At 45.7% G+C, this 19,638-nt stretch overlaps 2 protein-coding genes across 2 annotated transcripts in view; both read left to right on the top strand.

Annotated features, from left to right (window-relative positions):
• LOC119448996 (UHRF1-binding protein 1-like) overlaps positions 1-19,638 on the top strand; it is a 112,875-nt gene that overhangs the window by 25,690 nt on the left and 67,547 nt on the right. The window contains 2 exon segments of the mRNA XM_049666603.1: positions 10,509-10,587; positions 17,558-17,637. Coding sequence (XP_049522560.1) covers positions 10,509-10,587; positions 17,558-17,637 — 159 coding nt within the window.
• Positions 320-19,186, top strand: LOC119450751 (UV excision repair protein RAD23 homolog B-like). The gene is made up of 4 exons (XM_037714260.2): positions 320-516; positions 10,509-10,587; positions 17,558-17,637; positions 18,953-19,186. Exons 1-4 carry the CDS (start codon positions 451-453, stop codon positions 19,172-19,174), a joined length of 447 nt encoding a protein of 148 aa, XP_037570188.1. The 5' UTR covers positions 320-450; the 3' UTR covers positions 19,175-19,186.

Below are 19,638 nucleotides of genomic sequence, written 5' to 3'. Positions count from 1 at the left end.
CTCGCACATAATAGTTGGAATCCGATAATTTGTCCGTTGGTTTCGCCGCTTCTGCATTTCACTAATTCTTGAAGGTCAAGACCCATCTACCATGGGCAAACATTGTGTCGGGCTGCTAGTCTAGCTCCTGATGTATGCAATGCAAACATTGCGCGCCATTTAATGAATGTACACGTACTGCCGCGAAGAAATGCGTACTCATTTATTTCTTTGCTTAGATGGGCGTGCCATTTGCTCCGGCTATGAAATGGCTGCGGAACGGCTAGCTGTCTGGTTTTGCACTCGTGCGAAACTGGCGTTTTCGACGCTTCCTCCGCATTCGAGAGTACGGCACTGCGGCTGGGCCCACCTCTACTCTCCTGGCGAGAGTCCGTCTCCTAAGGGCAGAGTTTTAAATCGCGTTCAACTAAAACCTTCGCGTCGCCGTGGCTGCCTGAAAGATTGGCGACAATGATCGTCACCTTAAAGACGTTACAGCAGCAGACGTTCAAAATTGAAGTGGACCCGTCAGAAACGGTGAGTGGCGCCCGGTTTTTCTTTTCTGTCGGCGCCGTACCAGCGACTGCGGCCACCGAGGGTCCCCCTAGTGTGATGTGTTGTGACGCGCTTTTTTTTTTTTTCGGTGTCTTGACAGAGACGGCGACTTAGGCCTAAACGGCTTGCGGCGGGTTTTCGTTTCTACGAGTATCGCAAGTCTTGCTCGCCGAAGTTACATTGCTCTCCCGTCGGGGCTATCCAGCGGTGATAGCTAGCGCTCTGCCTTGCCCGGCTCCATGACACGTTACGGGGCCTACTGTCACCCATGGAGCTCCAAACGCGGCGTTGCTTCTCACGAGGCGTTCGCCGCTGGTGAAACCGCATCGCAAAATAACGTTTATATGCGCGGCTCTGTCCCGTTACGTAGTCCGTAAGGCCTCCTTGCAGCCGCTGCTTATTCCATTTGTTGCATCCACGCCACCGGCGATCCCGCGAAACCGCTGATTCACGCCGCGTATCGGGTTATCGGAAGCGCTGCATTGAGTAAGCGGATCGTGACTGGCGTCTTCTGTGTACGTGACGGGGGCTTTTCGAAACCGCAGAGCTGGACAACCTGTGTGTAGACGCCCCGGTTGTTTACACGGCGCGTGCAGAGATCTAGCTCGTGTATCCATGCGGAATTGGTAGTCCTCGCGAATGCGGCCTAGTAGAAGCGATCCGAGAAAGAGAACAAGAAAAAAAGAATGCCTGAGCGAAGTACCTGGAGCGTGCCCGAAAATAGAGCGGGTGTTCGACGACTCGAAATGGAAGAAGAAAACGTCTGTACGCCGATCGTGCTTCGACGTTGAGTAGTCGGACGGCGGCCGCTGGAGCTATCTTGCGGCGTTCGCGCCGACATCGTTGAGATATGTACAGAATCGCGGAATGCGCATGGAAGTGCCCGTATAGTTCGCACCGGTTGAGCCTGGTTGCTGTTCTTTCGTTCTTGTTCTTTTCTTTTTTTTCTCCCTTTTTCTTTGGCAATCTCCCGTTGCGCGCACACCGCAGCAAACGCTAAGGTTGACGACCGCGCCAAGGACGCAAGTGCTTATTTGACGTCGTGCACTTGTGTAGTCCTGTGCGCGAGCCCCACTTTCACTGGGCGCCACTTGTGTATTTGCTAGCTGCGCAACCTCGATACACGGCATGTCGATCACGAGGGGGACATTGTTAACACACAGCAGTGTTCAGCTTTGTGGCCGGTTTCTACACTTCACACCCAGGGACTGTATTTAGCCCCTTGTAGCAGCGTCTCTGCCAGCGTCTTGCTGAAAGCGTGCACACTTAAACTTGGTAATGTTTTTCTTTTCTTTTTTTTTTTTGTCTAGTCTTTTGGATCATAGTGAACATCTTTAGCATGAGACTAGCACACACACGGGTGCTGAACTTTCAACTAGATTTATTTTTGCAAATGCGCTATATATATATATATATATATATATATATATATATATATATGCGCAGTACAACTACGATATTGTGTTCAACAGGAACATAAAAAAAAAAAGCCAGGCTGTATTACTGTTAGCACTATAGAAGCTACGCTCATGCAAGCATCCTTTATTTTTGTTTAATGTTTGCATGTCGCAATGATTGCCCATGTCAGCCTATCTACAGATCTTCATACTGCAGCAGTTTTTTTTTTTTTCGTTTTTTTTTTTTTTTCATATACAAAAGGCACTTAAGATCATGACATTGAAGGCCTTGATTGCATTGTGTTAATACTTCATGAGTCTTTGATTTAGAAGTTGAAAGTTTGGCACCCATGTGTCTTGCCTTTTCGTCTTGATGCTCATCTTTTTGCGCAGCAATGCGTTAGCCATGGAATGAACAGGCTTCCACTACCATTTCTGTCACATGATTTGCAGCTTGGTAACAAAGTGGCAGGCTTGATGGTTAAGTGTGGTGTCCTTTATTCTGTTACAGATCTTGCTGGAAACATACATTGTAATATTGCTTCCATTACCTGCGCGCATAAGACAACGTAACACCAAACTTGTGTTCATTTCTTGCTTGTTGTGATGTAGACCTTAAAGGTATAACTGGCCAGTGTTGTTGCAGATGTAACACCATCTGCTTCACGAGCACGTGGTTAGGTAACTACCACATTCTGTTCCATTTGTGTACGATTTATCTAAAAAACTCACTTTGGTGGTAGTGGCATTCTGATGGTGTGGCATGCCCTGGCTTCGTTGACGGCATTCTCATAAAGGTATAATGTGAAAATGCTTGTACCAGGCCTTGATAGTGCACTAAAGAATAAAGAACCCTCAGTTCGCCTAATTTGTCGGTTGTATTTCAACTCTCTCCTTTTTTGGTACTTCATCATTGGTCCGAGTGGTTTGCTTCCCCTGTTACCAGGATCAGACAGACATGAGCTGTGGATGCTAAGAAATGAATTGAGTGGAAAGAACCAAAAATGTTGTGCCTAGATTATTAAAACGAGTGTCGGTGTCACACGAGCATTTCAAAGGGCGTCAACTAGTCTATCGATTTGGTGAAGTAGTCACCCGCTACGCAGGCAGTTTCAACAGCTAAGTCAATTGCCTTTCAAGTTCTGGTGGTGTGCTGAATGCTATCAAAATCTGTTTAGCCTTCCAGCAGGTACTCGAAGGTTATAGAAGACCAGAAAACATGTGTAACACGCGACAACTTTGATACCCAATATAGGTATAATACGGGAAGCAAATATTGACGAAGTCTGGGACGAAACCTCGTGTTATATAGCAGATTTTACAGAAGTTCTTGCTCGACATGGTGACAGGATGCTGGCAGCGTTCAGTTGTTGAGGAGGAGGTCAGAAGTTTGATTCCTGGCCACAGCGACATCTTGATGGGGGTGAGACGCAGAAGCAGCTGCTTACCATGCTTTGGGGTATGGTGATCCAGGTGGCCAGAATTAATATAGAGTACTCGACTATGGTGGCCCCCGCAGTACAGTGTTCAGGTTTGAGAACCATACCGCACACACAGAGCATGTGTTCTCATGGCTTACACTGGCACAGAGGGGAGGCACACACCGGTGGTGGTTCAGTGCAAAGGGGCTGTGAAGAAGGACTTTCAAAACAATAACAAGGTTGTATTTTGATAAGCATGACCCCATGACATAGGACCCCCCCTGCAGTGTCTGTGATGGCGAATTCCATTGGGAGAACAGGAGCAGGGCACCGCACAGTACGGAGTCGGGTGACAGCGCAGTGAGAGCAGGGACACTCGACCCGCCACTGGAATACGGCGTGCATTCGGAGAGCAGGTGGGAGGGGAAATGTACCATGTGACTAAAGCAATCGACGTCCCACTATTCTCTGCAGGAGAGCAGCAAAACACGCGTGATCGTCTTGTAATCTGTCGGGCGTAACGCTGTCACCGTTTGCGGCCACGTACTACATACTTTTGTGCAGCGCCGACGCATCCCACAAGTTTCTGCCTGCGAAGATCATCTGAAACTGTAACTTGAATCTGAAGTTGAGCTCCAGCAGCTTTCGCTGCTGTCACCGTCGAGCGTGTCAAGCACTTCAGCAAGGCGAAGACGCTTTGTTGCCGCTGTCCCCCGCGCATCCCACGAGAAGCAAGGCTGACTAGAAATGCCAGGATCTGTCGCTAAATCGCTGCGAAGCTCGCTCGTATCACCGACGTCAAAATCAGCGGTGCCAAAACACCAACTGCGCTTGGCTGCCGCCGCGCGCGCCGGCTGAAGCAAAATAAAAAGAAATGAGGAGGATATGACGGTTCAAGTCACGTGACTTCCTCCGTACTCTGCTTTTCAGGCGAGAGCAGTCCGGACTGCTCCCGGCTGCTCTCGGCACAGCGAAACTGCTCTTGTTCTACCACTGGATGACTGCTCTCCCACTCCTGTTCGACCACTAAAAACACGTCGCCTCCGGAACGAGCCCTTTCAGCGTGCTTTTGAGTGCTCCTGTTCTCCCAATGGAATTCACCATGAGAGTGCAGGAAGCAAAATCACAACGAAAACGGCCCGCGTAAGACATGGCTTGTGATGGCGCACATTATCATCATGGTGCTCCGGGGCACTGGCCCATAGTAAGCGGCTGATTGGCCTGTCTGGAGAACTGCTTTGCCCAGTCACAGCTGTTGGGTGCCTGGACATGACAGAGTAAAGATGATACTGTCTGCCTGGTGTTGCCTGTTCCTTGGAAGCTCGGCTGGCCACCTGGCTCAAAAGTACACATTCTGGCACATACTGTCAAGCTACATACTTACCTGCCAACTCTTATGATTTTGTTGTAAAATGTCCGATTTTTAATGCTCGTTTATGATTGTTGGCACAAATATTCTCCGATTTCTCATTTGCATAATAGTTCAGAGCAAAACAAATTTTCAGAAAGGCAAATACAATTGAGTGATTTTTTTATGTCGGACCCATCAATTATTAAACCATACAAATGAACCTGCGAGGTGGCGCCATCAACTGATAGAAGTGTTCACAGCTTTTACGTGAATATTTCACTAAAACACTTCATGGACACATCTGCTTGTCTGCTGCGCTGAGTTTTAGTATTTCTTTTTATGGCTTTCAGTGTAGCATTTTATCAATTCTAAGGTTGGCAGCTCTGGGCCCATCAAAGGAGTACAGCCAGCTACAAGCTCAGCCAAACAGACATCAGCATTACATTTCACAGATATGTGCAGCATGACTTCCTAGTAAATTTAATAAGAGTGCACATCTTGCCACATGACAGGACATGCTTTGACAATATACTCTTGCTTGTAAAAAAAAATCTCACTGCACAGTTGAGTATGGAGCAGAACAGTCCACTTTTCAACCAAAGCATTCGTAGGGCACTCGGTGCTTGCGGCATGGGCGCTTGCAGCACTGCTCTGTTTCAAACGGATCCTATCAAAGGTCATGCCCCTCTGGTGTATTAGAATTGTTTATGCAAATCAAGCTCAAACATACTGACAAGCACATCAATGCTTGGTTTCAGATGCTCCATTGCAATATCCTTGAGAAACAGACTCGAGGTATTGGTCTACATCGATAGATGATCCTCTTATTTGTACTGGCAAATCCAGTGTTCTGAAAGGTGGGACCTGTATGCCAAGGAGATAGTGATACGAGGCAAGGCCAATGTGCTCACGCAAGTTTACTTCGAAGGGCACTTTCTATCACATAATCATAGCCTGTTGCCGACTAAGGAGAGAAATATACATCCGCAAGGCCACAAGGTATACGAGGACAGCATCACCTGGTCTGTTTAAAGGCCGACTGCAACAAAGTTTTGGTTTTTCTAAATTGGTTGTAAATGAATAGTAGATACCATCAAAGCAGTCCTGGCAAAGCTACAGGGCTGATAATTGTCTAATTTTCTCATTACAAGTGTTTCAGCAGCGCCTAAGCAGACGACCCTTTCACCTGGTAGTTCGTGCATTGACACAAGTCACTGATTTTTTAATTTAGCCACCTAGATATTGCGATTTCTTGTGTAGGTAATTCATGCCTCTTCCACAAATTCCCTAGAAATGACTGAACAGTGCTGTCACATGCAATTCCTTTAAGAATGTGTTTGAAATAATAAAAATCAGTTGGCATACCACTTGTTGCTGTTGTCTGCTAGATGGTGGTGTCTAGGAGCGCTGAGCTGTCTTACAGAGCAAGTTCATTGTTAACCATTTTTCAAGTACTGTGCTATAAGCTGATAAATTCTGGACATCAGCTAGGGTGGAATTGACATAAGTGAGACATTTAAATACCCCACAGAACATGTTTATTTTCTATTTAAATATTCAAAATACACCTAGAATAAGCATAATAATAAAATATTTTACTGGAACATTTTCACCAATAGCGGGTGAACACCAGGCCCAAAACTGGAAGTGGATTACACCCCAAGCCACCAATGGCTTTGTTTAGAATTTGTACAGACAGCTCTTGTCATTTCACATGCTTTACATCACTACCACTGCAGCTGTAGATCTCGCATTAGTCTGTCTCCTCTGACCGTGCTTTTAAAAGTAACAGTTGTGTGCCAAACTTCTTCCTTGTCCTGTGTTCCCGTTCAAATCCAACATACGGCACTTGCTGCCTGTTGTTCAGTGTTGGCCGAAGCAGTTGTCTGGTTGTTGCTTGTAGGCAACCCTCGGCCACCAAGGGTTAACTCTAGGAGTTCACGCTCAATGCATTACTCGATGGTGGAGCAGGTAAGAACACTCCATCATGGAACAAGCTGACCTGAAAAAAACTTGTGGCAACCTCGCTGCCAACTGCAATGCCGAATGATGCCACAGCACAGCATATCTTGTTGTAATTACGACATCATAGTTGAAACTACGTACTATCGTTAGCATCATGGCTGCAACTTCATTGCAATGGCTATCCGTCAAGACGCCGCGCTTGACAAGGAGCTGCATGTTGCAGATGGGATGCTATCGCTTTAACATATTTAACGCCTACATACCGCTTGGGTCACCTTGGCACGTCTATTCTTGGAGACTGTCCAAGAATGGACGTATACCAATAGTCACATATGCACTGCTGAAGTTGCCTGTTTGCGCACAGACAACTTCCAAGTTGCCTGCTAGGCCAGACAGCAGACAGCACATACTTAGTGGCCCAAGCTAGTGGACAAATTGGGTCACTGGGTGAAACAGGTTGGATACAAATGCACAAACCGAAAAGTGGGTGAAGTTGCCAAAGAATGCCAATCGCATCAAAATTTGTGCGAAATATGCTCTACGGCTTAGCAATAAACCTGCTCCATCCAGTTTGGCCTCTGAATTTCGCCACAAGGGCCTGTTTATTTCTGAATTTTTATGCAGAACTTCTGCGAAATATGCTCTACGGCTTAGCAATAAACTTGCTCCATCCAGTTTGGCCTCAGAATTTCGCCACAAGGGCCTGTTTATTTCTGAATTTTTATGCAGAACTTCTGCGTTTGGCAATTTGTCTAAATTCCTGTACGTATTCCTTTAGTTTAGAACTTGCACAGCTTCTTGCAGCTTATAGCTGATGTAGGAATCCCCTGCTTTTCCACCTTTTTTTTCAATTATTACTTGTTTGTAACTTCTAAAATTGTTTTTAACTGCTCATGGTGAGTCAATTTTACCGTGTAATTTTAACACGTAAGAAATGCATAATTTCTTTTGCTATTTCGTTCGAGAAGAGGAGCGAAAGTGCGATAGGCATTCCTGGTTATATTTTTAGGAGAAACAAAAAATGGCTAGAAACGCACGTTTAAGAAAAGTACCACTTCAATTTATTCGAAATTTCTTATCGCAAGTGAGGGATTAAAACTATGTTTTTGGTTTTAAGCATAAGTGTATTCTGCCAATGAAGTCCGTGAAGCACAATGAAAGACACAACGTTGGCCCAAAGTTTCCCAAACTGTGCAAACTCGCCCAGCTTTCTTAGCGTCCGTATTGGGTCGTCCACCGTCCTTTGTGCCCTGTTACTAGTTTTCCAGGAATGTTTTGTGCTGCTAGCTACAAGTCGCGGAGTGGACTCTGGCAGCAGTGGCTGCATTCTGATGGGGGCGAAATGCAAAAACTCGCGTGTATTGTGCATCAGGTGCTTATTAACCCTTTAGCAGCCAAAGCCCGAACTGTACTTGTTTTAGGCTACCACTCCTTCTGTATTGCTAGCCGGAGATGAGCCACACTCGTCAACTCAGTTCACGTCGTGCATTTGAGTTTCGGCACTCTTAACATATTCATGGATGTGTTCGATTCCTTTCATTACCATCTGCTAAGGCAATTACTCTCGGAACATTTCGCATGTGCTGAAGGGAAATGTCTCTATCAAGCAGATAAACAGTTGGTAATATCTTTATCTAAACTGGATATAATACGCTATAATTTGCTGGAATAAAATGAAGTGTATATAGTCGAACCCGGATATATCGAACTCACAAATAACAAAATATTGTGTATAACAAACAGCAGTAAAAAACCCTTGAAATTTGTTGTATACAATTTTTATTTTATATATGGAATTATCTATATATTGAACTTTTTTGTGATCCCCTTCAGATTTCATATATCCGGGTTCGACTGTATTGTGCACTTTTTTTATGAAACAACTTGGAGTTTAAGGATTTTAAAATAATTCCATGTCAAAATGAATTCGAAGTCCCTCACTATGGCGTGCCTCATAATCAGTCGTAGTTTTGGCACTTAACACCAGAATATAACAAACTAAATTTTTAACCAGAAATGTACAAAATTTTTCAGCTCTCTATACTTCTGCAATAAAGCCCAACGTGGCATTTCTTCATAGTCTTCCTTATGACAGCTCGGAGGTCTGCATGTCGGATCCAACGGCAAGCTTGTGTCGTGTCAAGGTGTGAGACTTCGTGCCACATTTGTGAACTCGCTGAAAAGAGCAGGGGGAATTTCCTCGCACATTTCACTTTGGGGGCACGGCAAGTTGGTCACACATTCTAAGGAAACCTTTGGCTTCATACCCATGGGACTACACCGCCTTCCTCTCTATCTCAGCTCCAAAACAGGTCAGCGGTTGTTTCTACAGAGTATAAGGCACAGTTCTCAGTCCCCAGCGTCTTCCCAGAGTACAGTTTTTTTTTTTTGCCCTTCTTCAATGCATATTTCTTTTGACTGTTTGCAATGGCTGCTAAGTACGGGAGGAGGCTTCTTAGTGTGCGTCTAGTGTACCTGCTGTGGTTGCTTAGTGGCCTTGGCATTTTGCTGCTAAGCACGAGGTCGCGGGATCGAATCCCGGCCACTGTGGCCGCATTTCGATGGGAGCGAAATGCAAAAACGCCCGTGTACCATGCATTGGGGGCACGTTAAAGAACCTCAGGTGGCTGAAATTAATCCAGAATCCCGCACTAATGGCGCGCCTGATAGTCGAATCGTGATTTTGGCACGTAAAACGCCAGAATTTATATTTATTTAGTATGCGTCTCATGTGCCGTGTTGCTGTGCTTGCCCACAGACTTCGTGGCTCACAGCTACAGAGAAAAACCTGGGACTTTCAGGGAATTTGTCTGTTCTGGAAAATTCAGCAGGAAAAAACTGGGAACCGTCAGCCCGGTTGATTTGAATTGGGAAATTTGATACCTGTGGTGGTGACGCTGGCAGCAGCAGCCGCACTTTGTGTGGTATGCCAGAAGAAAGTGAATTTTTTTACTGGAACTACACAGTCTGCAAGAAATGGTGCCTTTTGTGGGCTTTGTGAGTGTGAGCCTGGCCCAATTGTTGGTATATTGTGAAAGAAATGATTCAGTTAAACTTGATAGTGCACTTCGACTGACTTGCAGCTTACTGGTGCCAGTTGAATATTATGGGCCAGCATAGCTACTTGGCATGCTATACACCACAATATTTTGCTCGAGCTTGAACCTCCAGTGTCATAAACTGCCAGGGAACTTTCATAGAAGCAGTCGGCAAGAATCGGGGATATTGGAAAATGCCAACATAGTATACGCCCTGGAAAGTGATTTAGCATTGTTTCAACCTCATTGCTAATTGAAGAAAGTTGTTATCCATGCATAGCAATCCATGTTCTTATGAGTTGATGTTATTCTGCTACCTTTCTCTTACCTGAGCCTACAGAGTTTCCTGCAGAAATTATTGGAGGGAGCTTTGGTGTTTGTGTCTATGGCAGCTGGAAGCATGGTGCTTCAGCCAGCATAGAAAATGAAGGTTACTACATGAATTTGCCTAAATTTGTCCATCCGGCTCCAAATGACTTTGTGACTTTTGCAGTTTGATCATTTTGAACAAAATATTGCGTTATACAAGCAACTAATAGTGATAATTATGCATGTGCATAAGAGCTTAATGCCTTCATACATTTAGACAAATATGAATGCTTGAAAATTTGGAAGAAAAAAACGTAACACTGCAAGGAATGCCTGAAGCCACAGGCATGAAGATTAGCCATATCAATCGAATAGTACCTGATTTATTGCAGCAGCACAGCTCGCCCTAGTAATTTTTGTGGGGAACTCGGTGCGTGAAACGATCCCCTATGAGTAGTTACATTCCACTTACACTGTGTTTCTCTCCTTACAGGTGAAAGTATTTAAAGAAAGGATAGAAGAGAAGAAGGGCAAGGACTACCCCGCACAATGCCAGAAACTAATATATGCAGGTGAGTGCCATCTGTTTCCCTCGACTCAGTGGCAGGCCAAAGGTGGGACCTCCTATTGGATGGAGATCGTCTTCAAATGAGATTGTCTTTGTAAGCGGGGGTTGGTGGGGCTAGTCAAGCTGCTAAAATGCAGCTTTATTCCCACTATCCTCACCATTTAGGTACATTTTTGGTATATACTGATGTGCCAGCGCAGGAAATGTACTACAGAGCCAGGCTCTCTGTAGAGCTAGCACAGCATGAAAAACACAGGACACATTAAAGGAATAGTATGGATAGGTGGGCTTGTTGGTAATACATTATTAGAGGAAAAACATGGCGTGCAGCAGGGTGCCAAGCGGGAATGTGCCGGTCTGTAGTTTCCGGAACGTCACCACTTATTAAGCAGTATGAACATTAAAGGAGCACACGCGCAGCACTGCATGTGACTCCTTACCATGCTTCTCGTGTAATTCTATACTTGTGGACAACTTTCTGTGGCAATAAAGGGAAGCCTACAGGGTGAAGCTTCTTAAAATGACTTACTGCACCAAGTACAGTCCTACAGCGTTTAACAGCATTCTTGGTTTCTTGGAGGAGATACTGAATCGGTGTTGCTTTCACGGGCTATGGTTTTTGCATTTGCCTAAATGGTGAAGAGGAAAGCAGAAAAATAAGCCACATTTAGCAATCAGTCGGGGATTTTGCTGTTGTTTGTCAGCTGTCTCTGTTTTCTCGTCCCCAGCTTAAGCTAATTCAGATAACACTGTGGGACTGTTTGTCAAGAGCGCTCGCATTTGTGAACATTTTGCCTTTGTAGCTTTTCCTTTGATGCCGCAGAAAGCTGTCGGCAAGTATACTTAAGTTTCTAAAAATCCATACCAGCCAACCTAAGTCAAGATTGCTGTTATCTGTATGTCTGTTTCAATTGCGTGTGGTTGCCTGTGTCATGTGCACTAGTTCACCGTGTGCTGTTGCACCACAGTCTTCGATTGCAGTGTGGTACAGAGAACCTTTGTAGCTGCTGGCGATGCTCGCTAGGGTGATGTTTGCAGAGCCAGCCTGCTCTTTCAGGGGCCATGACATTTCCTTGGTCATAACTTTTTTTTTTTGCCCTCCCCTCCCACTGCACAATGTGCTGTGGCACTTGCACTTATTCCTTTAAAATTTGTTTTGTCTGTTATGAGCTCCTTTTTTGACTGCACCATTTTGTTATTTCAGTGCAATTAATCAATCTTTGTGCTTCTAATCCCCTCTACTGTAATGCTCTCAGACAAATGTAGGTATTGAAATAAATAAATAGCATGAAAAGCTTGCACTGAACTCTATACGACACTGAAATATCTCCCACAACCAAACTTGGGCAACGCACATAACCAAGTTTACTAACACCTCTAACCGAACTTTAGGTTACCTTGGACATTACCTACCACAGGCCACTCCTATAAATCTACTAGCTTACAAAACTCTAATCTAACCCTAATTAGAATGTGGTAGCTCTGCGTGGGATCCCACTGAACACATTCTAGTCGATCCTCAATACAAAACCGTGCCGTTAGATTCATATATTTTTATTACTCTTACTCTACTTGCGTAACTAACCTAAGTCGCGGTGTCATATGCTGTAGGTGAAAGCTCACGTGAGCTGAGAATGATCGTGGCTTCATGTGCGCCGAAAGGGAGGCAGGCGAGCGCGCTAGCCTAACCATTGCTGCGGGCTGAGCACGGCCCCACGTGCATGGGCTACGGTAGTAGAAAGGCTGCAAGAGTCGAGATAGTTTGTGGCTTCATGTGGGCTGTGTCCTCGCACGCCTAGTGTTGGAGGTCGCGTAATCTCAAGTTTTAAAGGCGCATTGAAACTAAAGGTAGCACGGAACATTTTGCTCGCCGCTGGAACCACTGTTCATCACGCCACTGTTTTCACAGCTAGTGTCCAAGGCCGGTGAGTGAGATCTGTACACGTTTGCTGGTTGGCGTGTTACACCAAGCTTAGTTAGTAAGCGAATGTTTACTGCAATTTATACAGCCGGTAAAACTACTAACCTTACTTCGTACAGCTGTATAATGATTTGCTATCAAAATTGATGCTGCAGCTTTTGGGTGAAACTGACTTTTGATCGAGGGGAACAATCATCTCTCAAATGCCATTTATGTCAACTCTGCTCATTTCAAAGCCGCCAATGAGTCACTTTTTGTCAACATCAACTAATTATTTTTTTTAACCCACCCCTCGGGAAACCCTGTGCACGTACAAGGTCCTTCAGATATTGTCACTAAATACATAAATAAAAAAGTGACCGCTCCCGCCAGGCCGCTAAATGATTGGACGAGGCAAACGACACGGCCAGCATCTCAGCACTCCAATAAAGAAAAGCACACGCAAGCAACTTAGTGAACTGGGCACTGTAGGAACTTCTTTGGCACCAGTGCCATGAACCGTGCAGGATTCAAGCATGGCCTGTATCTGCACACATTTGTAGACAGGCTGTCTCTTGAGTGTTCCGCACATCTCACAACTTCTGCCCATGTACTGTTGGTGCAGCAAGGTTCGTATGGGCCCTTTGAATTCCTTCTTGAAAGCCGTTGTGCATCAAAAGCCCAATCTTGAAACCTTGAAAGCCTAAATTTCACCCACTGCTTTACCCCAGTGCCTTTGGGGTTATGATGCTGAGAGGGCAAGGTTGCAGGTTCGAAGCAGCCACATTCCAACGGTGGCATAATGTACGAGGTGCTACCCAAAAGTTCCAGGAATTCAGTCGTAAAAAAGAAAGTGTTGACCATAACGCCTAATCAGCACTGTCTTCTTCAAAGTAGTCCCCTTGAGCATGTATACACCGATCCCCGCATTTCTGCCGAGATTTCATGTGTTCGTGGAGCTCTCCAGGCGACAGTGTGTTGAGGACTGCTTGCGATTCCGGCTGGATCTCTTCAACAGTGTGAAACCGACGTTCTTTCAGCCTCAACTTCAACTTTGGGAAGAAGAAAAAGTCGCAAGGGGCGAGGTCAGGTGAATAGCATGGGTGCGGAAGTACTGTGATTTGTTTGGAAGTCAGGAACTGTCGAACGAGTGATGTGTGAGCGGGTGCGTTGTCGGGATGAAGAAGCCAATTGTTCTTCCACTCCTCTGGACCCTTGCGATGAATTCTCTCTTTTAAGCACCTCAAAACGTCACAGTAGAGCTCGCTATTCCCGGTTTGTCAAAGAGGTAAGAATTCCTTGCGGGCAAATCTATGTAGACAAAAAAAAACAAAAAAAAAAAACAGTGAGCATGGATTTCACATTCCCACAGACTTGACGTGCCTTTTGCGGCCACTGAGAATTTGGCGACTTCCATTGCAACGACTGCTGTTTGGTTTGAGGATCGTAGCCATAAACCCATGTCTCATCCCCGGTTATTACACTGGAGAGGAATGTGGGATTGTCTCTGACTTGTTGCTTCAGTTCCGTACCAACAGAAACACTGTGCAGCTTCTGTTCATCACTGAGCAGTCTTGGCACAAATTTTGCAGAAATGCACCTCATGTTCAAAACATCCGACAAAATTCGCTGAACTGTACTGTACAACTGTCCTACAATGTCGCAGACATCCTTTATTTCATACAGCCTGTGATTTCCAAGGATTGCCTTACGAACTTCCGCTATCGTTTCCGGGGTTGTGCTCGTTGACGGGCGTCCAGAACGTTCATTGTCGTCAACACACATTCGACCCTCTTTGAAGCATTTATGCCATAAGAACATCCTACTTTGGCTCATGGCGTCGACTCCAAAAGCGTCCTCTAGCATACAATGAGTTCTGCCACAGTTTTGCCAAGTTTAAAAAAAAACTTGATGCAGATTCGTCGCTTCTTGAAGTCTGCCATATTGGTTGCTAAGAAATGCGCCAAATCAGTGAAACATTGCGTTGCAAAACAACACTTCGCAAAACAGTACTTCTTAGATGCAAGTCGTTCAGTACACTGATCCACAAGGCATACTGCTAGCCAGATCTAGCAGCGGAAATGAGTACCACACCACGGCCGCTCGATGAAAAACACACGGTGCGGCCTGCCACGTGGAGCGGATACTGCGTGGCGCGCCTAGTGCTCCGGGCTGCCGCCGCGGCGCCACCAGTAGGGGAGCCTCTGGGGAGACCGAAAGCGAGAGCGCCGGAATTATTGCGGCGCATCGCGGCTCAATTGATGCGCTTGTTAGTTTTTAAAGGGTTACAATAAACTTGCTATAGTGTTAACTATATTGGTAATCGTCCTACCGAATGTGCGTCGGCGATGCTTCAACCTAAATATAGCAAGTGTTAGTTTTATCTGAAGTGGTTGCTCGTGCGAGTTGCGATTTTTCACGTCATGTTTTCTCTCTTTTGTTGCCGTTGCGGTGTTCACCCTCGATAATGTATGTTTGTGCTACAGGTATTTTTACAACAGGAGAGTTGCTCATTGACAGGTGCGGTTGTATTTCCGGAATGATTGTTGCTCACACCTTAGAAACAAAAGCATTGTGAACATCAGGGGAGTCATAATTGCTTTATTGCACGTGCGTGAAAAAAGGATCACTGTGTTATTGGAATCACAGGCGCAGCACTTTCCTGGCCAGAGGTTTTTGAGCCAAGCGTACGAGACGCTCAACAGACTTATTGCCATTTCCTGCCCAGTTGGCAAGAAGCACTAGTAAGAGCTTTCTAATGAAAACTTTGCAGACTTCCATGGCGTGGTCGTCCGCCCAGCAAGTCAGCTCCCGGCACAGCAGCAGGTGTGGCAAAAGTGCAGACGATAGGAGGTCACAAATCTTGCCACTTCATCTCACGTCCGCTATCTTCATGACCTTGTCGATAAATATGCACATTAGCTTGCAAATGCCAATAATTTCCATCTTCGGGTATCTGAGGTTGCTGCGGTCAATATACTCTACTAGACCGTACAGTGCGTCGTTTGCCTGCTGAAGCTGCAGCTGAGCTTTGCAAGCCGTGCACTGAACCTCAGCCTCATTCACTTTTTCTTGAAGGGCCTGCAGTACTCCTTTCCTACAAGCGATCTTCGATTGGAAGCAGCGCATTTTTTTTTTTTTTTTTTTTTTGAGCTGCTTCTGTCAGTTTAACAAGGCCGAATGTAGTTTGACATAATGCATCTGAAAACGATGCAATTTCCACACACGTTTCATTCCCTAGTTCGGAGTTGTTGGGCGTCGTGGCTTCAGTGCTGTCACTTGACGAGCCGTTTTGGCAGGCCTGTCTTTTGAAGCAGCATTGCCCGAGCACTCGGCACGCGACTGCGCATTATCGTATTCTATTTCCAAGCATGGCCGCTTCTTCCTCGGAGCAGGCGTGCTCCTCGTGCTCATGTAGCTTGGATAACCGGAGAACACTGTCGGCACAGCCGTTGGCAAAAGTATCCTCAACTTCTCGGTCTTCTTGTAGTCCTGCTCCGTAAAATGCAAGGCGCACACCAGGGACCTGTCATTCGGCTGCCATACTGTTCCCTTCCCGCCGGGTCCTTCACGGGAAATGTTTCGCAGCCATGCTGCCCTGCGTTAGTGGGAAACTTGTGGTAGCGTATTTGCGGGTCCTTCGATGCATTCGTAGAACACAACGGCACACAACAGTTGCGCGGCATTTTGCCTAACGCATAAAATATCACACATGCGCAAACTGTCTTGAGTGACACTCGGTGCGAGCGATTCATGTGGAGAAAAACAACCACTATCTTGACCTACCCGCTGAACGCGCGCTCCTTCCCACCCCCGCGTCGCGTGGAGCCCTCCCCTACTACTGGCGCCCTCCTAGCGAAATGCGGCGACAACTGTCAACTCCGCTTCCACGCTCTCGCCCATTGCCTGCACAGCGACGCGGCAGGCCGCACCGTGTGTTTTTCATCGAGTGGCCGTGACCACACTCAGTTTGCCCATGCCTTTCAAATACCCGGAACTTTTGGGTAGCACCTCGTATAACACATTGTAACTACATTTGACCCCCCAGCAATCACCCAGCGCTTGTCGGCGGCTCGAGAAGCGCTGGCCACCATGCGGTCCGATTATCACATTTAAATCACTGCACACTGTACATTAGACCTGGCATTTCACAGTGCACTACAATAATGACAGCTGAGCCCAATCCAATTGGATTGTGGTTTGGCTCCCAATGACGAAAATGAGTCCTACACTCTAAAAACAGTTGCACCTTTTGGGGTGCATTTTTGCCACACAATAATCGTCATCTGTCTTGCTTGCGTTTCCTATCTTGAAAACGCTGTGTCACGCTGATAACGCTCTTGTCGTTCGTGACCGAGAAGTGCCGGGCGCACAGCGTTAAAGAAAGGAAAGCCACGCATGTCAGATGACGATTATTGTTCTGTGGCAAAAAGACCCTCAAAGGGTGCAACTGTTTTTAGAGTGTAAATGTAACAGGGTGGTTTAACTTTATTATAGACTAGTCCTCTCCGTCATCCTTTCTTGCTGCACTGTGGATTAAAGAGCAAACAGGGGTAGTCAATATTCTCGTTGAGGTTAAGAGGAAGAAATGCAGTTGGGCAGGACACATGGCCGATAACCTATGGTCTGTTCCAAGGGAAGGGATGTGCAGTTGAGGACGACGGAGAATTGGGGGGGGGAGGTGATGAAATGAGGAAATTTGCAGGCTGTCAGCTGGTGCAACGTAGGGCGATTGGAGATTGATGGGAGAGGCCCTTTTTTTTTTTCGGCATGCAGGGTTTTGTTTGAATCTTCAACTGTTCTCGCAATGCACAACGATACAGTACCTTGCAGACACGATCATCACCTGAATGGTCATGCTCGTCTCTTTGCAATTGCCAAACTTGGTGAAAGACCCCTTTAATACCAAACGCACTGCAAACAATTTAAGAACACAACTTTCAACTTTGTTCAGGGTGTAAGGTCTATTGGAAAATTACGACCTGCCCGTACTGCCAACATATGCTGTTTCATGTTGGTAATCTGGCTCACATTGTTGCTGTGGTGCACTCCCCCCCCCCCCTTTTTTGCGCAGGCAAAATCCTCAGCGATGACTCCAAAATGAGCGAGTATGACATTGACGAAAAGAAGTTTGTGGTCATCATGGTCACCAAGGTGAGGCACTTGCGTTGCAAAGCTTTCTTTCCGAAAGCGTTTCCTTTGTAACTTAGGCTACCTTCGTTTGGATCACTAAAGAAAAAATTTTTTCCTTTCATAATGATTTTTTATCATTGATGGTTGACTCCTAAGGCGAAGAAATTAGCAAGAGAACGTGTTTTATTGGGAGAGAGTTGCCAACAGATGTGTCATCCTATGTCCATCAAATGTTTGCACTGTGTGCACACGGATGGACCATGTTTTCACACCGACAAGTTCTCGTACATATGGGATCAGTCCTGTTTACCTTTGTAATTTTCGTACTGATGAAAGTTTTCTTCTTTTTCTCCTTTTCTTCTTTCTCTTCGTAATAACGATAGAGTTTGCAGCTTAATCCGTCAAATTAGTGGACAAAACTTTGCCTTGGCATCCCTTGAGGCACTGCACCTGAAAATGACATAGCTGAAATGATCTAGCAATCATAGAAATCAAGCACTGTTGAAAGAATGCATTCCTTCAAGTTCAACCACAGTGTTCCAAGAGGTAGCAATATCAAATTTAAATATTGGGTGAAAAATATGCACTGAAAGTCCAGCTTTGTGTGTATTAAACCATATTGGCCCGTCTAATCTCATTAACAAGGATAATCTGAGAATAGTCGAGACCCACGGGCCATGGCTTCCTGAAGGCATTGTGCATATATAATGTAATTATTTGCATGCATGCAGCAAGGATATCATTCTTGGTATTATGAGCAGCTGTTTGAGAAACAAGAAACTGTGTGAGGTTTCATGACCGAGTAAACACTTGTAAAAGCAAATTCAAATATGTAGGTAGAGTATTCCCAAAAGTGTCTACAATCTGATGCCAATTTTTCTATCAGGTTGACAGTAGCATTCACATAGGTTCTGATGTACTCAAGTTTCACTTTTTGAATTTCGTTCCAAAACCCGAATGCTGGTATGTCAGCGTGACGTCAGATTTCAAAGTAGTATTTTTTCACATTCAGACCAAGTTTGCTCGGTAAAAGTTCCCGAAACTTGCAGGTTTACTCGTTTCGTTGACTCCTGCAGAACACAATGAAGTCCAATTTTACCAATTAACTAGCCCTAGCAGACACTGTCACAACCCGTGATGTCAAGGCGGCGTTGCCACTGTCTGATTTTCTCCTTTTTTTCTGGACAACCAAACCTTTTCTTCTGGTAAGAGCAACTTTTTTAGTATTGCCTAAGGGTAATTTAATTTACCAATGCAGGAGAAATAATTTTTTTTTGTTAAGTGGATGCGATTATGGGATGCGTGCTCTCGGCTTCTTTCCTTGTCTGCCGCCTAGCCCAAACAGTCGGTTGATGCGACGGCCACGACACCGGGGCCCGGTGCAACATCAACGGTGGCGTCTGCGGGGATAGCAAGCGGCACCACCACGCCTGCGGCTGCGGCAGCGACTGGAAAGCCGGCTGCGGAAGCGCAAAAGCCTGCGGAGGCCCTCAGCGGCGCCTCCAAAAGTCCAGCGCAGTCACCGACGCATTCTGCCGCAACCACACCTACCTCGTGAGTGAAGCCAAGCACATAAGGCTGCACTATCAAGCGCGGAACCAGAAGTTCTAAAAATTGTTATCCTTCGAGGGATGGTGCTAAAAATTTGTACATATATGTAATGTTATGTGCTTAATTCAAATATGACGTAACTTTTTTTGTCTCCTTTGGTTCTAATTTTACGCAAGCTTCGTTTAATGAATTTTCTGGAAAAGTTTTCAAAATATCAGTTCCGCGGATTTTACTTAAAATAAGGGTATCAATAACCATGCCGTAAGACCAACCTCATTGCTCTGTCTTCCCTAGAACAAGAATTGTGAGATTATAGTCGTGCTGATATTGTCACGCGTCACTTTCGGTGAGGGGTAACGGCAGCGTGACGCTTCTGCTGAGCAACTAGAATGCGTCCTCGACGCGGCAGAGGTCGCTGAGCTCGGCAGCAAGTGGTATTGCCGCTGCTCCCTATGTGATAGGATCTTAAAA

This window comes from Dermacentor silvarum, chromosome 4, assembly GCF_013339745.2.
Source record: "Dermacentor silvarum isolate Dsil-2018 chromosome 4, BIME_Dsil_1.4, whole genome shotgun sequence".
Lineage (NCBI taxonomy): Eukaryota > Metazoa > Arthropoda > Arachnida > Ixodida > Ixodidae > Dermacentor > Dermacentor silvarum.
Note: the sequence above shows the minus strand (reverse complement) of the source record. Positions and strands in the feature narration are given on the sequence as shown.

Bases quoted from the DNA above. Each gene is read 5' to 3' on its own strand.
- LOC119450751 (XM_037714260.2), top strand. From the start codon at position 451: ATGATCGTCACCTTAAAGACGTTACAGCAGCAGACGTTCAAAATTGAA. The intron at 10,588-17,557 runs GTGAGTGCCATC...TTTTTTGCGCAG, and splicing joins CCAGAAACTAATATATGCAG to GCAAAATCCTCAGCGATGAC. The intron at 17,638-18,952 runs GTGAGGCACTTG...TCTGCCGCCTAG, and splicing joins TGGTCATCATGGTCACCAAG to CCCAAACAGTCGGTTGATGC.